Source organism: Agelaius phoeniceus, chromosome 13, assembly GCF_051311805.1.
Source record: "Agelaius phoeniceus isolate bAgePho1 chromosome 13, bAgePho1.hap1, whole genome shotgun sequence".
Taxonomy (NCBI): domain Eukaryota; kingdom Metazoa; phylum Chordata; class Aves; order Passeriformes; family Icteridae; genus Agelaius; species Agelaius phoeniceus.
Window position 1 is genome coordinate 10,848,057 of NC_135277.1, and position 16,543 is coordinate 10,864,599.

The 16,543-nt window shown below is 42.0% G+C and overlaps 2 protein-coding genes across 4 annotated transcripts in view; one reads left to right on the top strand and one right to left on the bottom strand.

The window, feature by feature from the left end:
- The window catches only part of LOC129126097 (uncharacterized), a 31,122-nt gene extending 14,748 nt beyond the window's left edge, over positions 1-16,374 (top strand). The window contains exons 7-9 of one of the 3 annotated variants that reach the window (XM_077185516.1): positions 608-678; positions 2,454-2,600; positions 3,011-3,127. In XM_077185516.1, the coding sequence (XP_077041631.1) occupies positions 608-678; positions 2,454-2,583 (201 nt within the window). In that variant the 3' untranslated portion in view covers positions 2,584-2,600; positions 3,011-3,127. Of the gene's footprint in view, positions 1-607; positions 679-2,453; positions 2,601-3,010; positions 8,437-10,104; positions 11,208-15,154; positions 15,322-16,200 lie in introns of those variants that run through there. The other 2 variants (XR_013184141.1, XM_077185515.1) reach the window with 2 other exon arrangements.
- Positions 3,065-3,455, bottom strand: CTXN2 (cortexin 2). The gene has a single exon (XM_054641835.2). The coding sequence runs from the start codon at positions 3,453-3,455 to the stop codon at positions 3,210-3,212; it is 246 nt and encodes an 81-aa protein (XP_054497810.2). The 3' UTR covers positions 3,065-3,209.
- Positions 16,375-16,543: the final 169 nt, after the last annotated feature.

Sequence of the window (16,543 nt, forward strand, 5' to 3'; positions counted from 1 at the left end):
TCAGGAGGAACCCAGCTTGTACAAAACCAGAGCATACTTGGACATTGAAACTTTGAAAGCATTTGTAAAAGCAGAAAGTTTCAGAAAAAAAAATGTATCTTATAAACAAATATATGACCTGAAAATCTGGATAAATAAGCCCATTATGGACATTTTTTTTAAAGTTCCATATTTTTGCAAGAGGCTGGACTAGATGAACCCCTAAGAATTTTTCAATTTAAATTTCTCAATGACTTGGCCCTTTGGCACAGAAAGATAAAATACAAATCAATATTTATAGCTTAGCACCATACATTTTCTCTAAAATCACATATCCAAATTATAATTTGAAGAGCTGATAATCAGATATCTTCTATCTTCAGTATGAGTTACAGCTAAAGCATATTTTCTTATTTCTTCCATCAATAATATAATTCTGCTGTCACCTTTTTGCTAAGACACTACTTTGTCACTACTCATATTTATGTTAGTTTTCCTGCTTAATGGTGTATAAGCCTCACAGCAACCTATTACATTTATTTAGTTTATTTTACTTCTACTGGTTTTGTATTATTATTGTTATTATTATTATTACACATTTATGATCATAGTATTCTGCTTCCTTCAGCCTTTTAAAGTTGCAAGGAAGTGTTTCATCTTCAGGCATGAAGGAACAAAGACAAATCTTCTGTCATTGAGGTCAGTGAAACTATGTTTGTTTCCATCTCTGAGACTGAATGAAATCCTGATTCTCTGATGACAATGAAACGTTTGCTACAAAGTAAAATGATTCTGTCATTTCATTGTCTTATTTCCATATTATTGTTTTGCTAGGAAAAGTAAAATCTCTTACCTTTCTGCTGTTCTTGAAAATAATACTTAGCTTTTCACAATGTATTTCCAGAGATCTCTGAATTGTTATTTGCCATTAACTTTGTGTTTAGTTTTCCAGCATTATGCATATATAATCAAGTCTACCTTATTCAGGGTAATTTAACTTACCATTCAGTCCTGTGTTTTTAGGGAAGGACAATCTGCCTCTTTTATTCATGCATATAGTGTGACCCTCTCTTTGAGGCATTACAGACTCTGCCTTATTGGCCAGATTTTTCTCCTGTTTAATATACTGAGTAGGGCATCCAATCCCTCTCTTTCAAAACATTTCTAGATGGTGATTTAGAAAGGCATTCTAGCTTGTTAACTTTTAACCAGCAAATGTACCTATCCATTACAATTACTGGGTTTATGGCATTGCGAAATTTCTGAGGGGGCCTGAAAATACTTTTGTTATCTCCATTTCCCTCCCCGCTCTGCCTGATTCTGCACAGATCATACTCTGTCTATCTTTCAGTTCTGCATATATAGTCATACAGATAACAGGAGTTCAGGACAGGATCTGCTCAGTGCTTATGCAGAAGATTCAGTGAAGTCAGTGGGATCATTCTTTGAGGGGGTCCTCTTGTCCTACATGCGGTTTTAAACCATTTACTCCTGACCCTATTTAAAGTTTCACTCTGTATGTTTAATAAGCCTTTGAAAAATTCTGTTCTCTGTATTGTTTATGGGAAGGCTAACTTCCTAGTCTTTTTGGAATGAAGAAAAGAGCAGGCAGGAAATTATGAGGCTTTGTGATTAGAAGGGAATTAGATAAGTTGCTTCCAGCAATAGATTGGGTCAAGAACAAAAATAATAAGACAATATTGGGGTTCTTTGGATATGTTTGCAGTGTTTGCTGTGTAGTTTAGAGATAACTGAACTATATTTAACCCAGATAGCTTAAGTACCTTCAGCATTCTAACCTGACAGCCCAGAGCTCAGCTGTGCTGATTAGATGTACATAAAAAGAATGGCAGTGTCAGGTCTCTGCAGTGGATGATCCTATCCAGCAATAACAGATCACATGAATCATTGTACTGATATCTGCCTTGGATTTTATGGCTAAATTAACTAGGATAAATGCAATATACTGAATCTCTGATGGTCTGGAATTTTTTCTTGTGTATAATCTGAAGCAGTTGAAAGCCCTTACATTCAAAAAATTGTTTATGTTTTGTAATTTAAATGGACCAGTGTAGATTAATATTGGCTGTTCATCTCCTGTATTTTTTAGACAGGATATTAATGTCCTTCTCTGTACAATCGAGTATTTTATGTTCCAAATGGCACTTGAGTTCTGCTGTTCCACTGTCTGCCTCTGCCTAGTATATAGGGCAAAAGGAATAACATGTATTTTTCAGAATACTGGAAAAAGAAAACAACTGCTGTAACTGATCTCCTTGTCTTAGCTCCTCATTGCAAACAGATCTGTTTAGCAAAAGTGACAGTGCCTAAAATTCTAATGCCAGCCTTCTTAAAAACGGAATTGAATTTCTGTCAAGTACTGTCACACTTGCTAAACAGCTGTGTGTATGAGGGTGACCTTGAATATCCAGATTTGAATCTCTGCTTTTGCTCTTCCACTTCTGCTTTGATAGGATCTCCCACGACCAGTTCATCAGTGACAGTCCAGATCATACACTGGGCACAACTGCTGGAGCACAAACAGAACGACCAGCTGTGGAGAGTGCTGGACTGTACAGAGCTCTGGAACCCATCCTTCCTTGAGGGCTGGGTAAAAATGGGTAAGCAGCATATTTGTGTCTGCTTTGGCCTTGCCAGGCTGCTGTAATTACTGCTGGGGGCTGTTAACCAGACAGTTTAAGTTCCACTTTAAAGTGAATCGTCTTCTGTAACCAAGTGGAATAAAAATATGGACACACACCTCATCTAAGCCACAACCATTTGTTGTCCTTCACTTTTATATCCTCAGTGTTTACAAGTACAGACACTGAGTTTCAGAAGTTGTGTTGGATGAGGAGGGCAGGGTGCTACCACTTAAACATTCACCATTCATGAGCCTGTCTTTTTCTTCAGCTGTCATGAGACACAGTAGACATGAGATCCTCCTCTGAAGAGCCAGATATCATCTGATACTTAAAATACTGCCCATGGTAACTTTCTAGTGATTTTTTGTCTATTTGTTTGCTGTTAGACATTTTTTATCTACGATTCCACTGTTCATCAAATAAAAGCAACATGAAGTACCTTTTGAGTTTGCAACAAATATTTATTTAACAAAATGGATGCCACCAACCTATCTCCAAAATGCAGGTATGTATAACAAATGTAACAGCAGTTGGTTTCCAAAATGAAATCAACATCAAATTTAAGGCAGGATATTCTGTGAGTTTTCATGCAAGAGCATATTCAAATGTTCCTTTTTCCAACCCCTCAACTTCATCTTCCCATGTGGAAGAAGGCATACTGCTGTAGGGGTCTAGCAAGATTTTGAAGCATCTGATAATTAGAAGTCCCAAGAAAACACACAAAATCCCCACAAAGGCAAAGCCAGTTTTTTGTTCTAAAGTCAGAGGGAAGGCAGACATTTCGTTGGCACTCATACTGGCTGAAGTGTTGCTGCAGTAATTACTGCTCATCCTTGGCCATCACATCCTGGTGGCTCTGTGGGATTTTCACCTCTATTGCTTCTTTGCCTGCATAGAAACATCAAATCAGTGTGGTTAGCTCTAAATGGGGTGCATATATCTGAGCTGTAACATATGAACATTTGAAAATGAAAACCAGCTTGGATTTTAGAAGTGTCCTGTTGGTTTTTTTTATGTTTAAATTAATGTGATAAAATTGCAACTTTTAGCCTCTACACACTATTCACTTACTGGCCTCTGTTTTGAGACAGCAGACTCACAATTTCCTGCTTTCTGTCTCCTCAAAACAGAAATTTCAGTTGTTGCAAACAGCATTTTATCAGACTGGGCACAATTCTACAGATTGTGATTTGGCAATACTCTCTAAGGTCTCCACATGCAGAAACCTGGTATGTTTCCTGAAATGGCTTTACATCTCTGTGCTTAAACTAGTTAAACTTGCATTGACCTCAAAGGCAATTTCAGCTAAATAATGTGGGTTTTACTCATTTGATTTAGCTCAGAGTCTATGTAAATAGATCCAACTTGTGAAATAAAAGACTGTGTGTGCAATTTTACTGAAGTCTTGGGCTCCAGTTTCAGAAAAAAAAATGCTGGGTGTATTTTGAGCTTGTAAGAAAGTGAGCAGATTGCTAAAATCCCTTCACCTTTCTCTATACACGTCCATTCTTGTGTATGAGCAAAGACTGGTGGAAGAAGAGATAACAGAATTAAATTCCCTTCCCCTAAATCCTGCTCTCATTTGTTTCTTCTCCTTGGTCTTCCCCATAGATACCCTGCCATTTTCCCAGGCACAGTAAACAGGAGGTGTGCCCGTGCTCCTCGGGGGCTGACCCTGAGATGTGTCCTCGGGAAGCAGGATGCTCAAGCAACTCCACCCCACTGCTGCTACCAGGAGAGCTCTGCAAGTTTCCAGAAAGGAGAAACTTCCTCTATTTGTCTTTTTAAGGTGATTTTACCTATAGATTTTAGTTGGGGGTGGGGATCATTTGCTTTATTTCAGGTTTTCCATCAGATATTGCAATCACATCTTTCTTTTGTATCTATAGACAGTGGGAGAATTGGAAGGCTGGGACATCAAAAGTGCCAAAGGACAAAGACATTTTTATTCTAAGGTTAGAACTTGAGGTTTTCTGGCTCTTGCAAACACCTATTTAACGAATGTGCCTCAGGGGAAACTCTTTTTATTAACAATTCAACCTCTTTTTCCCCAGGGAATTGCCAGTATCCATTTATTTCTTGGCAGAGTAATTAGGCCACTCAGAGCTCTGTGCTGCCATGGCTACACTGCTTCAGGTACCTGCACTGCTCAGCCAGGTTAAAGGGAGTTCCAGTATCTGTGCTCTGTACTGCAGCCATGGCTGAGAGGAGCCATACTCTGAGTCAGCCTACAAGTGAAAACAACAGAAAAAGTAAAAATAACTTTTGGTATTCCTGAGCAGACAGAAATGGACAGAACTTTTATCTTGTTTGATGTCTCCTTTCTCAGTTCAAAATTTGTGGGTTTTTGACTGTTATCCTAAAGAAAAAAAAAAATTAGAACAAAGAGCAAAAGGGCAAAACACAAGTGTGTCTTTTTTTTGCAATAAAGCTCAGTATAGTAGATACTAAATGTTTCCTGTTAGTCTTTACACATTTACCAGAGCATAACAACCAATGTTCTGTTTATTCTAAAGCCCTTTGTATGCGATCTTTCCTTGTTTTGAATTTATTCTGTTCTTTGAGTTATACTGTTTTAATTCCTGTTAAGCTGGAAGAAAGATCCAGATACAGCCTATAGGAATTAGAAATAATGTCAACAACCAATATTTATTTTCTGAAAATACATCATAGGTAAAGCCCACTGTTATATGGATTTCCATTGGGCATACTTCCAATTTTTCTATTAAGTTTGACCTTCAGCAGGAAAAAAAAATTACAGAAAGTTCAATATCACAAATTTATGTTAGAAGTCAGTTGATTTGAGCAAAAGCCAGTCAAGGAAAAAAATTACTTTCCAGAAGTTCTAGGATATTGGGTTATAAAAATTAAGAGCAAGGCTTATACAGGAAAATTATACCTAGTCACTAGCTGGAAAAGCCAGACCCAAAAATCCCAGTTGCTGTCTTGAAAGATGTTGAGAAGAACATCAGGGGTAGGCTGGCCATGGAGAACCCTGAATTTGAGCTGAGTCCAGACAAATAGGTTTGTGTTTGACATAACATTTCTTCACCACAAAGTAATTTTCCAAGAATATGACTTCCAGTCCTAGTAATTTTGCAGCTCACACACTGGAATTAGATGAGATTTGTTTGTACATTATGTGCTTGTCAGGAGACATTATGGGACAAATCTCTGTGCAAAGCTTGATTGATGCTGAAATGGGGAGAAATTGATATCTTAGTCTTATTTAACAATAGTTTGCCTGAAAAAGCTGCATGAGAAAACTGTGTATTTTGCCTGGGGGGGATTGGTTCTGGGAAACTCTAATGTGCAGCTTTGTGTTCTTCTGTTCCTTGTCCTGCATTTCAGAACTGTAATTGAAGCCCTAAAGTTCACAGGAAATTTTGTTCAAATTATTTATCCCCAAACCCGTGGTACCTTGAGTACCTTTTATTGCTTTCACATTTCAGTGCTGCACACAGGTTAGATGTCCTCTCCCAGTTAGTCAGATACCTTTTCATTTGCTGCAGTGTATCTGTCAAAGTCCTGAGTCAGAAGACTCTGAATGCTAACTAACCTGGCCTGGATCCCAAAATCCTCCAAGATAGCCTTTAGGACAGCATCATGGGGACAGGCATTGTATCATTTATAATCTGCAGAGCCATTTTGTGGGGGCTAGCCCTAGACAGAGCTTGATCTTTTTTTTACAGGTGAGGATTCTTCTCCTCCTTTGATTCATTACCCATATAGACACTGGCAAAAAGAAAGGCTCCTCAACATCCTGCTGTGAAATAAGAGGCCGCTGGAAGTCCTTCTGAGGCCAGAAGAAACAATCAGAATCCTCAAGAAAATAGGAATAAGGAAAACAGCTTAATAGTGAGCTAAGAAAAACAGAGGTATGAGCTGGGGCTGCTGGCTGCACCTATGGGGGCATGAAAGGGAACACCATGGGCACTAGGTATTGTGAGGCAGCTGGAAGGAAGATGATGAAATTCTTATTCTCTAGCAGAATCACCAGCCCAACTCTGCCAGTGTTTGGTGGGGAGATCCCAGCCCCAGCTATTTGGTGGTTTGGGGTGACAGGGTGTCATTTTTTTTGGACCTAGCCTTTGCTCTCAGGTTTACAGAGAGACTTAAGAAGATCCAGAAAATAACCAGGATAATCTTCCTGGTTTCTGGGTTTCAGTCCTTCTCTCACAAAACCCCTTACAGGATTTTTTTCTAGTGGCTCAGTAGTCAGGAAACTGGTATCTTTACAGGATCTTAAGCTGGGAGCGTTCATCCTCTTGGCATGACTCAGGTGCCTAAAAACTCACTTCCTAAATGACAGTTTGGAACAAAATTGACCACATTAGTGGCCATCTGTTCTCTTCTTGGATGTCTACAGCCCAACTGCTGGTTCATGGATGTGGTTATTCTGAAAGTACTTTGAATAGCTTCAGTCCTGAGCTTGTGCTTGAATAACAGCAAACCTAACTTGGAAAGGGACATATAAACAGGCATTCTCTGGGAGCTTTGGAAGCACCTCATTTGCCCTTAACTATCTATTCAGGGAAACAAAACTATGTTCCAGTAATGCTTTTACAGAAATTTGTCATAGAAGGTGGTAAGAAGAAAATATTAACAATGGAGAAGTTCTATAAAATAGACTAGAAATAGAAATCAGCATGAATATAGAATTCTCTGAAGAGTCTGAGCTACCTGAGTTAATAACACGTGTCCAGAAATGCTGCAAAAGGAGCACTGTGACCACACAGCTGACTTGTCGTACTCATGTGCTCACTGCATGCCTGTATTCTCTAAATTGTAGGGGAGAGCACTGTATCTTCAGGGTATGGGTTCTGAGACATTCAGGGAGGTGAAGGTAGGAAGGCCAGGACATGGATGCTCAGCAAATGAAGGCATGGCTTACAGCTCTGCAAAGAGAGCCCCACACAGTGTTTTTGCAGCATGTCTGGGTGCAAGCAACACTTTTCCACATAAACAGCATTCCCCTGCAAAGAAGCAGCAGCCGAGCTGTGACACTTCCAGCCTTCTGACAGGGAATGAATTGCCAAAATAAGATTTTATCTGTAGCAAATATATGAGCCTGGAGTCTTCATTGGATGAGAGCTTCTGTGCTGTGAATTCATATACGTGGTCTAGATTTGAGTAATATAGAGATGCAGGAAAATGAAACGTTTACTAGCATCATCCTTAACTTGGGAATGTGGAAAAGTGTTGCCTGCTTCCCAGGGGATGGAGGCTGAGACAGACCGAGCACCTGCAAAGCAATTGTTGCTGTACGATGGATGGCGCGCCCAGTCTTAGCTTTCACCGGCCCCGCTGCCCCGAGGAAGGCGGATTTCGGCGCTTACCCTGCCCTGCTCCCCCCGCCGCCTCCCTCCGTCCCTCCCTGCCCCGCCGGAGTGCGGCCGGGCCGGGCGGCACCGCAAGGTCAGCCCCGCGCCCCGCCCGCCGGCCCCGCCGCGCCGCCCGCGCTACGAACCCTTGTCCTGCGCGCCCGCGCTGCCCATGGTGGCGGAGCGCGGAGCCGTCCGCGCCTCCGGCCCGCCGCGCCGGCCCTGCAAAGTCCAGGCTGGAGTCCCGGGCGGCGGGGGCAGCTCGCCCGGGCTCCCCTCGCCGCCCGGCGATGCGACCCCGCCGGGAGATGCTCAAACCGCCCTAATTAAAAAATTAAACACGGCCGCTGCTGCTACCGCCTCCTCCTCCACCTCTTCGCCCGCCCCTTTCCATCGCTATTCAGCCGCGCTCCTCTCCAGCCCCGCTTTTCACGGATTAAACCCAGGAGCGTGGAAACTTCCTGCAAAACACTACGTGCGGTGCATCGGTAAGGGCCGGGCCGGGGCCGCTGCGGAGCGCGGCGGGAGCAGCCCTCCCTCCGCCGCTCCGTTACCGCTGCCCAGGCCGGGCACCGGGGCCTCGAAGGCCGGGTGGTCTGTGCAGTGATGGAGAACGGGGCTGCGGTACCCGCAGGAGGGGCTGCATCCCTCCCGGGCCCCGGTACCGCCGAGAGGCGCAGCCCCGCCGCCAGCGCCGAGCGGGACCTGTGGAGCCGCGCTGGGCGCGGCGGGGCCGCTGCTCGCCGTGGAACAGTGGGCAGGGTTTCACACGCTCGTCTGAGTGCGGCGTGCTGAGCCGAAAGCCTCTTCGGCTGTGCCCGCAGTGTGGCCTCGGGTCCTCCCAGCAGCTCTAATAGTAATAACGATTAAAGCATAGAGCTCGCTTATATCCTTTCATTAGCCGCGCTTAGCTGACGATGGTTGTATATTAGAGAGGTTTCTATTTACCACAACAGCAGGTGTTTAAGTTGGATTAGGAAAGAAGAGTCATTTTTCCCAAAGCTGGATCGGTATATATTGCATTAATAAATCACAAATCTGTTTCAAATGATAGTGATGCCATATGTGTAAATCACCAGGGTGAATACGCCCCTGCAGGGATGCACGTGGGTCAGTGGAACAGGACTGTATCACACTGTCATGCATCATGAGACTTATGGGACTGCTGTAGACCTACTAACAGATTTTGTTCTATGGAAAATAATTTTAAAACTCCTCATGTTGCTACATGCAATAACACTGTGATAGGTTAAGCCTTCTTCTTGAAATGATCTGGGGAAAAAAAGGGTTTTGCCTTGCCTGCCATTTTAATGCCCAATTCCTCTGCTGTGGCTGCAGTGAACTTCCAAGCACTGAGTCAAAATACAGCTTTCTCCTGCTGTTAAAACTAATGGTTAAACTGATAGTTAACTATGTACTTGCTAATGGTTATTGGTTTGATTTTCTAATGCTGCATGATTAGTCATGTGATAAACAATGTCTGTAAATCAAGCTAATTTTTGAAGTGCCTCTCATATTTAAAGATCCATGAAGACTTTATAAATAGATAGTTTTAAATAGTATAAGATTGTGCTTTCAGAATATGTATATAGAGCCCCTACTGTTCCTAAGGAGCTCTAGTTTTCTTTTTTAGCCATGTCCCTGATTTGCTTGGGGGCCCCATGAAGGTCTCTCACTATACTGAAAGCTGTAGTTTGAAATTTTGGGAGGAGCAAATAGAAGATCTCAGAATTTCAGAGTGCCTCCTCAACCTAGCATAATTTAGGGAGAGTGACAGAAATCCAGGGATTCCTAATAATTGCTGAGCTTTGCTATATTTCGAGAACCTTACTGGAGAAATGACTTGGGGAGTAGCCAGGACCACTCTGACTGCTGTGGCTGGGAGTGAGGGACAGCATTGACAATAGAAACACATTCTGAGGGGGTGCTTCTTGCCTCTTCTGCCAGAATTTAGGCATGGATGCTGGGCCTTTCACTATCATTTTCCTGGAAAAGGCTTACTTGTGGGATATTACTCCTTATAGATACATTATCCTGTTGTCTTGTTATTCTTAGAGGATTGAACGTAAAGAATTTTTTTTTTTAAACACTGAAATAATTGTCCCTCTTGTACTCTGGCTTGGCAGAAGTTGCTGAAATTGTGTGTTTATTTCTAGGAATCTGACACTCATGTTCTATTCTGAAGACTTCTGACTTTATATACTGAAGATCCACTCTGGAATTGAAACTGGAAAACAAACTGGCAGCCAGCAATAGGGAATGAGTCTCCTTCATCTACCAGTTGTCAGCAGACAAGTAGCACTGTTTTTCTGTTCAAGATGGTATATTTTAAAATGGAAAAGTGATGGAATAACAATCTTTTTCTACATTTAATTTCTTTTTCACTTGAAATTCGCAAGTTTTTCTTTTGCATGGGAGAAGTGATTTTTTGGTAAGGCAAATGGTAGCAGTGTATGTGAATCATTCTGGATATATGGATAAAGGGAGCGTTCCCTACACTTTGCTTTCAATTTCTTTATCAGGCTCCATCTTTTTTTGTTCAACTGACAGTTACTATCACTTTCATCTGACTTCAATAATATTTGCTGTTGATTTGATCCTTATTTAGGGAGTGCTGTGTTTCCTCAAAGGAGAGCCCTTGATCACAAATAGAGATTTTATAATGATCTAGTAATTTGTTATGTTGACTTGGCAAATTCAACTGGCCTAATTTGAGGTTGGGCAAGACACTTAAAGCCGAGTGGGTGCCACTGAGTGAAAGGCAACGTGGAAGTCTTAGAGCTATTAGTGGTCAATACTTTTAAAGTTTAAGGATCACTTGAGTGGTGTAGGTGTCAAGAAAATGTAACTGTTTTGAGGGATGACTGACTCCCTTGTAACTTGCTTTTCAGGTTAGCTTTAAACAGCTCTTTGCATGTTCCTTTGCAAGCAAACTCTCCCTTCAATTGCTAGAAATTTTAAATGGGCTGAAGTGGGTAGAGTCAGGGAAGAATATTGTGCACAGAAGAAACAGATCAAGCTGAAACTCCTCTTCCAAGCAAATTTAAGCAAGTTTTTTGAGAATATGCATAATCAGGAAGCAATAGTATATAGGGGAGATAAAAGCAGTAATAGGCGCACAGCAAAAGCACAGCAAAAGCAGGTGGATTATATATTAATGTATTGATCACAGTTGCAACTTGGAATTATTTAATGTAATTTAATTCAAGGTATTTAGCATTTTTAAAAGAATAAATATCTATTCTACCATTGTTTTTTACATAGTCTTAAAGCATCTGAATCTCTATCTTTACTTGTTCAAAGGCTGTGCTTTTACTAGACTCTGACTTTACCAGCAGCATAGAGTCTGCAGCCCTGTGGGTCTGTAGGGCACTGCTTTGGTGACTGCTGAGAATGGGGCTGAAAAACAAGTCCTACAGAGCAGTCTCCCCATGTTAAACGTCTGACTAGGTCCACTCTTCAATTAGGAAAAGTGTAGGGATTCGGAAGAAGGTTGAAAATCACCCCATTTGAGTCCAATCAGTGCTAGTGTTGGGGAGGGTGGAAGAGTGCACGAATACAGTGCAAACCAACAGTGCCACCTTGTGTGGGTGGGACGGGAGAGTTCGTCCATGAGGCGGCGAATGGCCCCCGGTGCATCTCCAGCTCTTCCAGCCCGGCCCTGGGGCGAGCCAGCTGGGACAGGGCAAAGGGAAGGGTGAGTTCCCTTCAGACCTGCAGCAGGGAGGTGTTTGCTGCCTCCCTTGAAAGGCAGAGGTGGTGGGTATGTTCGGGGCACTCAGCCTGGCAGTGGAAGAAGGACCAACAAAAATGCAGGTTGCTCCGTTTTTTCTTTCATAATTCGGCAGCTAGAGTAATGTCTGGGGGAAGAGGGGTAATGTGAATTGTTTCCATGTAGGAACAGTAAAAGTGCTACCAAAATCTGGTCTTATGCAGCCTTTTAGGGATAAAAAATGGGTGATTAAGATTCAGACTCAAGCTGTGGTCAAGGGTTGCACAACCCTGAAAAATTTTTTTATGAGACTTAGGGAGATGTAAGCCTGCCATGGGGGACAAAGAAGTTAGGTCCCTGCAGATCAAGTAGGGCAGGTCTCCTGTGTGACTGATGTTGTTTCTCAGCCCAGAAAGTTAATGCTTAAATGCAAAGAGAGCCTTTGGGGAAAATAGTATTTGCTTTACTCTAGGTCCACTATAAGTATGTAAAAGAGGGTGCCAGTTGCAGAGTAGGATTAATTTTATTTTTTTTAGCACAAAGTAAAGCAGTGTAGGTTGGGTGCAGCCTTAGGCAGTGCAGACTGGTCTGGAAATACTTGTGTCTGTGCAAAGAGGAATCTTTAGATAAGGTATGAAAGTAAAAAATATTTACAAAGCAAATATATTGCTAAAGGAACCCTTCTCCAGCTGTACTTGGGGCTTCCTGGAGAAGGGACAGGGTCTAAAAAATGCTAGGCGCATTTAGGTACCATGGCAAACAAAAGAAGAAAAATTATGTGTGACATATCCACCATGCAGGTTGCTCTGCTGTCTCTCATATAGGTGAGAACTGAAAACAGTAATTTACAAGAAAAAAGTCAAATGGATTTAAAAGCTATGAGGCTCAAAGTTCCCATTTTATGAAGTTCTGTACAAACTGACTTTCAGGAACATAGAGATTTTCACAAGTTCCACCTGATAAAAGTATTGATGAACTGCTTTTGATCATGATTTATCCAGAAACAAAATCCAGAAAATTTAGAAACAAAATTTAAAAAAAATGAGATAAACAAAAGATGAATTAAAGTGGTCCTTTCTAAAAGGATGATGATACATATTATACATATTTGTTCATTAGCATGTTGGATGCTATGCCTTGTTTGTTACTGAGGACTTGAGACTTGAATTTAGTGGAGAGTTACTGTTTTGAAAAGAATGCTGATACTTAAAATACACATAATTATTTTACCTCAGTAACTACTTGTAAAAGACACAATAGTAGTTCAGTTACAGTTGCTTATATTTACATATATATGCAAGAACATGAACAATATTCCATTTTCCTCAACTTTGTGTGTAAATTAGTGTTGTCAACTCTGTGCTTGCCAAGACTGTGCAGCCATTATGCCATACACCCTACCTATAACTGTGAAACACTATTTATGTTAGGGAATGATAAGAGGAATTTGTTAGGACAGGAGATTAAGAACACTTGTTACAGTGTTATACTAAATGAAGGATACCCTTTTAATAGGAACATCTCTCAGAAATCTTGTCTGTCTTCTCTAAGAACATGAACAGAGGCAGAAGAGATGTTAGAAGCCGGTATATCAAATGATAATTTAAAAATATTCTCAGGAGGGACCAGTAGTGTCTAACAAAGGAGACTTTCTCAGCACAGGAAATGGCATGGAAAGACAATGGTTTCCTTTTTTTCACTTAACTATGGTAAGTAGATTTAAAAAAATAATAATTATTTCAATCATTTTATACTCGAGTTTTCCTAGGGAAACTTAAATATTTTTCAACACAGTTTTGTAGACCAAAGAAATTCTGGTCTACAAAATTTTAATTCCAGTTCACCCCTGTCAGGTTCCTAACAGCTCTTTGTGGCATTACTCTCCCATTTTTAAGATTGTTCTTTGAAGACAAAATCACAGAAATACTGAGTGATTGTGTGTGAGACTTGTAGAATAGGAGGCAAGACTCCCATAAAAATCCTGACACAGGCAACTGAGCTGAGCAGAATGCTCTAAATTGGAGTTGTGGTGTGAGGGAGACAGGGCAAAGCCACCATAACTCTTCCAGGCTTTTAGCCACACTTTGCCCCAGTGCAGCCTTAATACAGAACACCTCTTCATCTTGGGATGTGTATGGATTGTGCAGTTCTCAGTATTTACTGCAAAACCCATTGTGTGACAGCAGTTTCCTGGTACAAAACCGTGCACACTGGGCTGTGCTGGGTCAATCTTGGCTGGCCAACAGGTGCCCACCAAGTTTCTCTAGCACTCTTCAGCAGGATGGGGTGGGAGAAAACAAGATGGAAAAAACTCATGGATCAACATAAAGGCAGTTGAATAAAGCAAAGACTGCCCATGGAAACCAAGGAAAAGAGATTTACTCTCTGTTTCCCTTTAGCAGGCAAGGTCCAGCCACTTCCTGGGAAGCAGTACACACAGCAGTTGCTCTGCAGGACAAATGTCATAACAAATGCCCTCTGTCCCCACCATTTCATCTCCTTTTTCTTGGCTTTTGTTGCTGTGCAGATGTCATACGGTGTGGAATATCCCTTTGGATAGTTAGGGTCAGCTGTCCTGGCTATGTCCTGTCCAAAGATCTTGCCCACCCTCAGCCCACTGGTGAGAGGGGAATGTTGGAGACACAGCTGTGATACTGTCCCAGCAAACCAACGTGTTATCAACTCCTTTCCAGAGCACAGCACTGAGGGCTGCTCTGGGGAAACCTGACTTCACCTCAGCCAGACCCACGGGCCCAAAAGGCATACAAATATGGGGAGGCAGCAATTGAAACAGCAGTAGATTATTCAGAACAAGTGGGCAAACTGTGTGTTAGAAACTGAGGAACTCCTGTTATATCCACAGGCCCATCAGCACAGGAATTCAGTGTCAGCTGCTTGGTGCCATAATGCTGCTTTAGGGAGTGGAGGATTCCAACACTTGAGATGCTCTGTGCAAAGCACAATCAAACAGAGGGTCTGGTAACCTGAACATGGGAATTACTCCCCTTCATCCCAAAGAAGCAAGAGCTGTAAAATGTAATGACAGCAATATCAAGTAAACATTAACTATTCCAGCAGTGATCATTATCGCAAATACCAAGATATTTATCTAATTATGGTTAATATGTGAACAGAATTACATCTCTTATCAGACCTCTGGACATGCCTTTCTGCCTTCATCTGGAATGGAGGTAACTGGGTGTTTTGCAGCAGCTTTGAGTGCTTTCTCCAAAATCTCACATGTTACCAACAGCTGCTATGACAGTCGTGAGGACAGACAAGAGAGTCCCAGCAGCTCATAAGGAGTCTACTTCCAAAAGCCACCAATCTAAATTCATTGCAGAGGAGTGAATGGCTTTCCTTATATAATAGATATTTATATAATGTTTGGTTACCCCTTTAGAAATGCTTTTGTACTTGTGGTTAGTAAAATGATTAAACTTAGTCCAAATGATAAATGCTTTTTTTCTTCTTTTAAAAATATTGCTTATTAGAGAGTGTCCAAAGGAGGCAGCAAAGATGGTGGAGTGTCTGGAGGCCTCATGAGGAGTGACTGAGGTCACTTGGTGAGCCTGGAGGAGACAGAGGGGAGACCTCACTGGGATCTTTGACATTGTCACAAGGGCAAGCAAAAGTACAGCTGCTGATCCTCTTCTCTCTGGTGAGCAGTGACAGGACCTGAGGAAACAACACAAAGCTGAGTCAGGAGAGGTTTAGGTTAGATCAGGAGAAGGTTCTTCCCTCCGAGGTGGTTGAGCACTGGAACAGCCTCCCTGGGGAAGTGGTCACAGCACCAAGCCTGAGAGAGTTCCAGAGGTGTTTGGACAATGCTCTTGGGCACATGGTGTGACTCTTGGGGTGTTTTGTGCAGGGCCAGGAGTTGGACTGGATGATTCTGATAAGTCCCTTCCCACTCAGCATATTCTGTGATTCTATATTTGGTCTGAGCTGTCTCAACACAGGTTAAGGGTTGATTTTGTGTCCAAATCTTTCAGAATTCGGGAGCCTTCAGCTCACGATGAATATGGGGATCTTATTAATGTAGAAGGGTATTGAAATGTTTGGAAAAAGACCATACAAGATATTTTTAATCAGAAATGGTGTGGCCAGCAGACTAGAGCAATCATCCCCCTCTACTCATGCTGGTGAGGTTGTATAATGAATCCTGTGTTCAGTTTTGGACCCTTCACAGCAAGAAGGACATTGAGGTGTGGAAGTAAATCCAGAGAAGGGCAGCTGATCAAGGGCCTGGAGTATCATAGCATGGGTCCCCACCAGGTAATAATTAGCATTGACCCCATGGTTCCAGAAGGCTGATCAATTGCTTTATTATACTATACTAAGAAACTCATCCCCCTACAGACAGTCTGATACAGACAGAGCAGATTGGTCAATTGAATCCAAACACCATCACCAGTGGCCAATTAATAAATCACCCTTTGGTAAACAAATCTCCATAACACATTCCACATGTTCACAACAACAGGTACAGCAAGTGAAGATAAGAATTGTTTATCATTCTTTTCTCTGATCTTCTCAGAGCCTTCCACAGAACAATGCCTGGGAAAATTGTGCCTGCTGCTCTCTGTGGAGAGAACTGCAGCCACATCTGGAGCCTAAGTCTTGTAAGGAGCATCTGAGGGAGTGTTCAGCCTGGAGAAAAGGAGCCTCAGGAGAGACATTATCGCTTCCGACTGCCTGAAAGGAGGATGTAGCCAGGTGGGACTTGGTTTCTTCTTCCATGAAACAAGTGATAGGGTGATAGGAAATGGCCTGAACTTGCAGCAGAGGAGGTTTAGGTTGGATATTAGGAAAAATTTCTTCATGGAACGGGTTGTCCATCACTGGCACAGGCTGCACGGGGAAGTGGTGGAGTCACAATT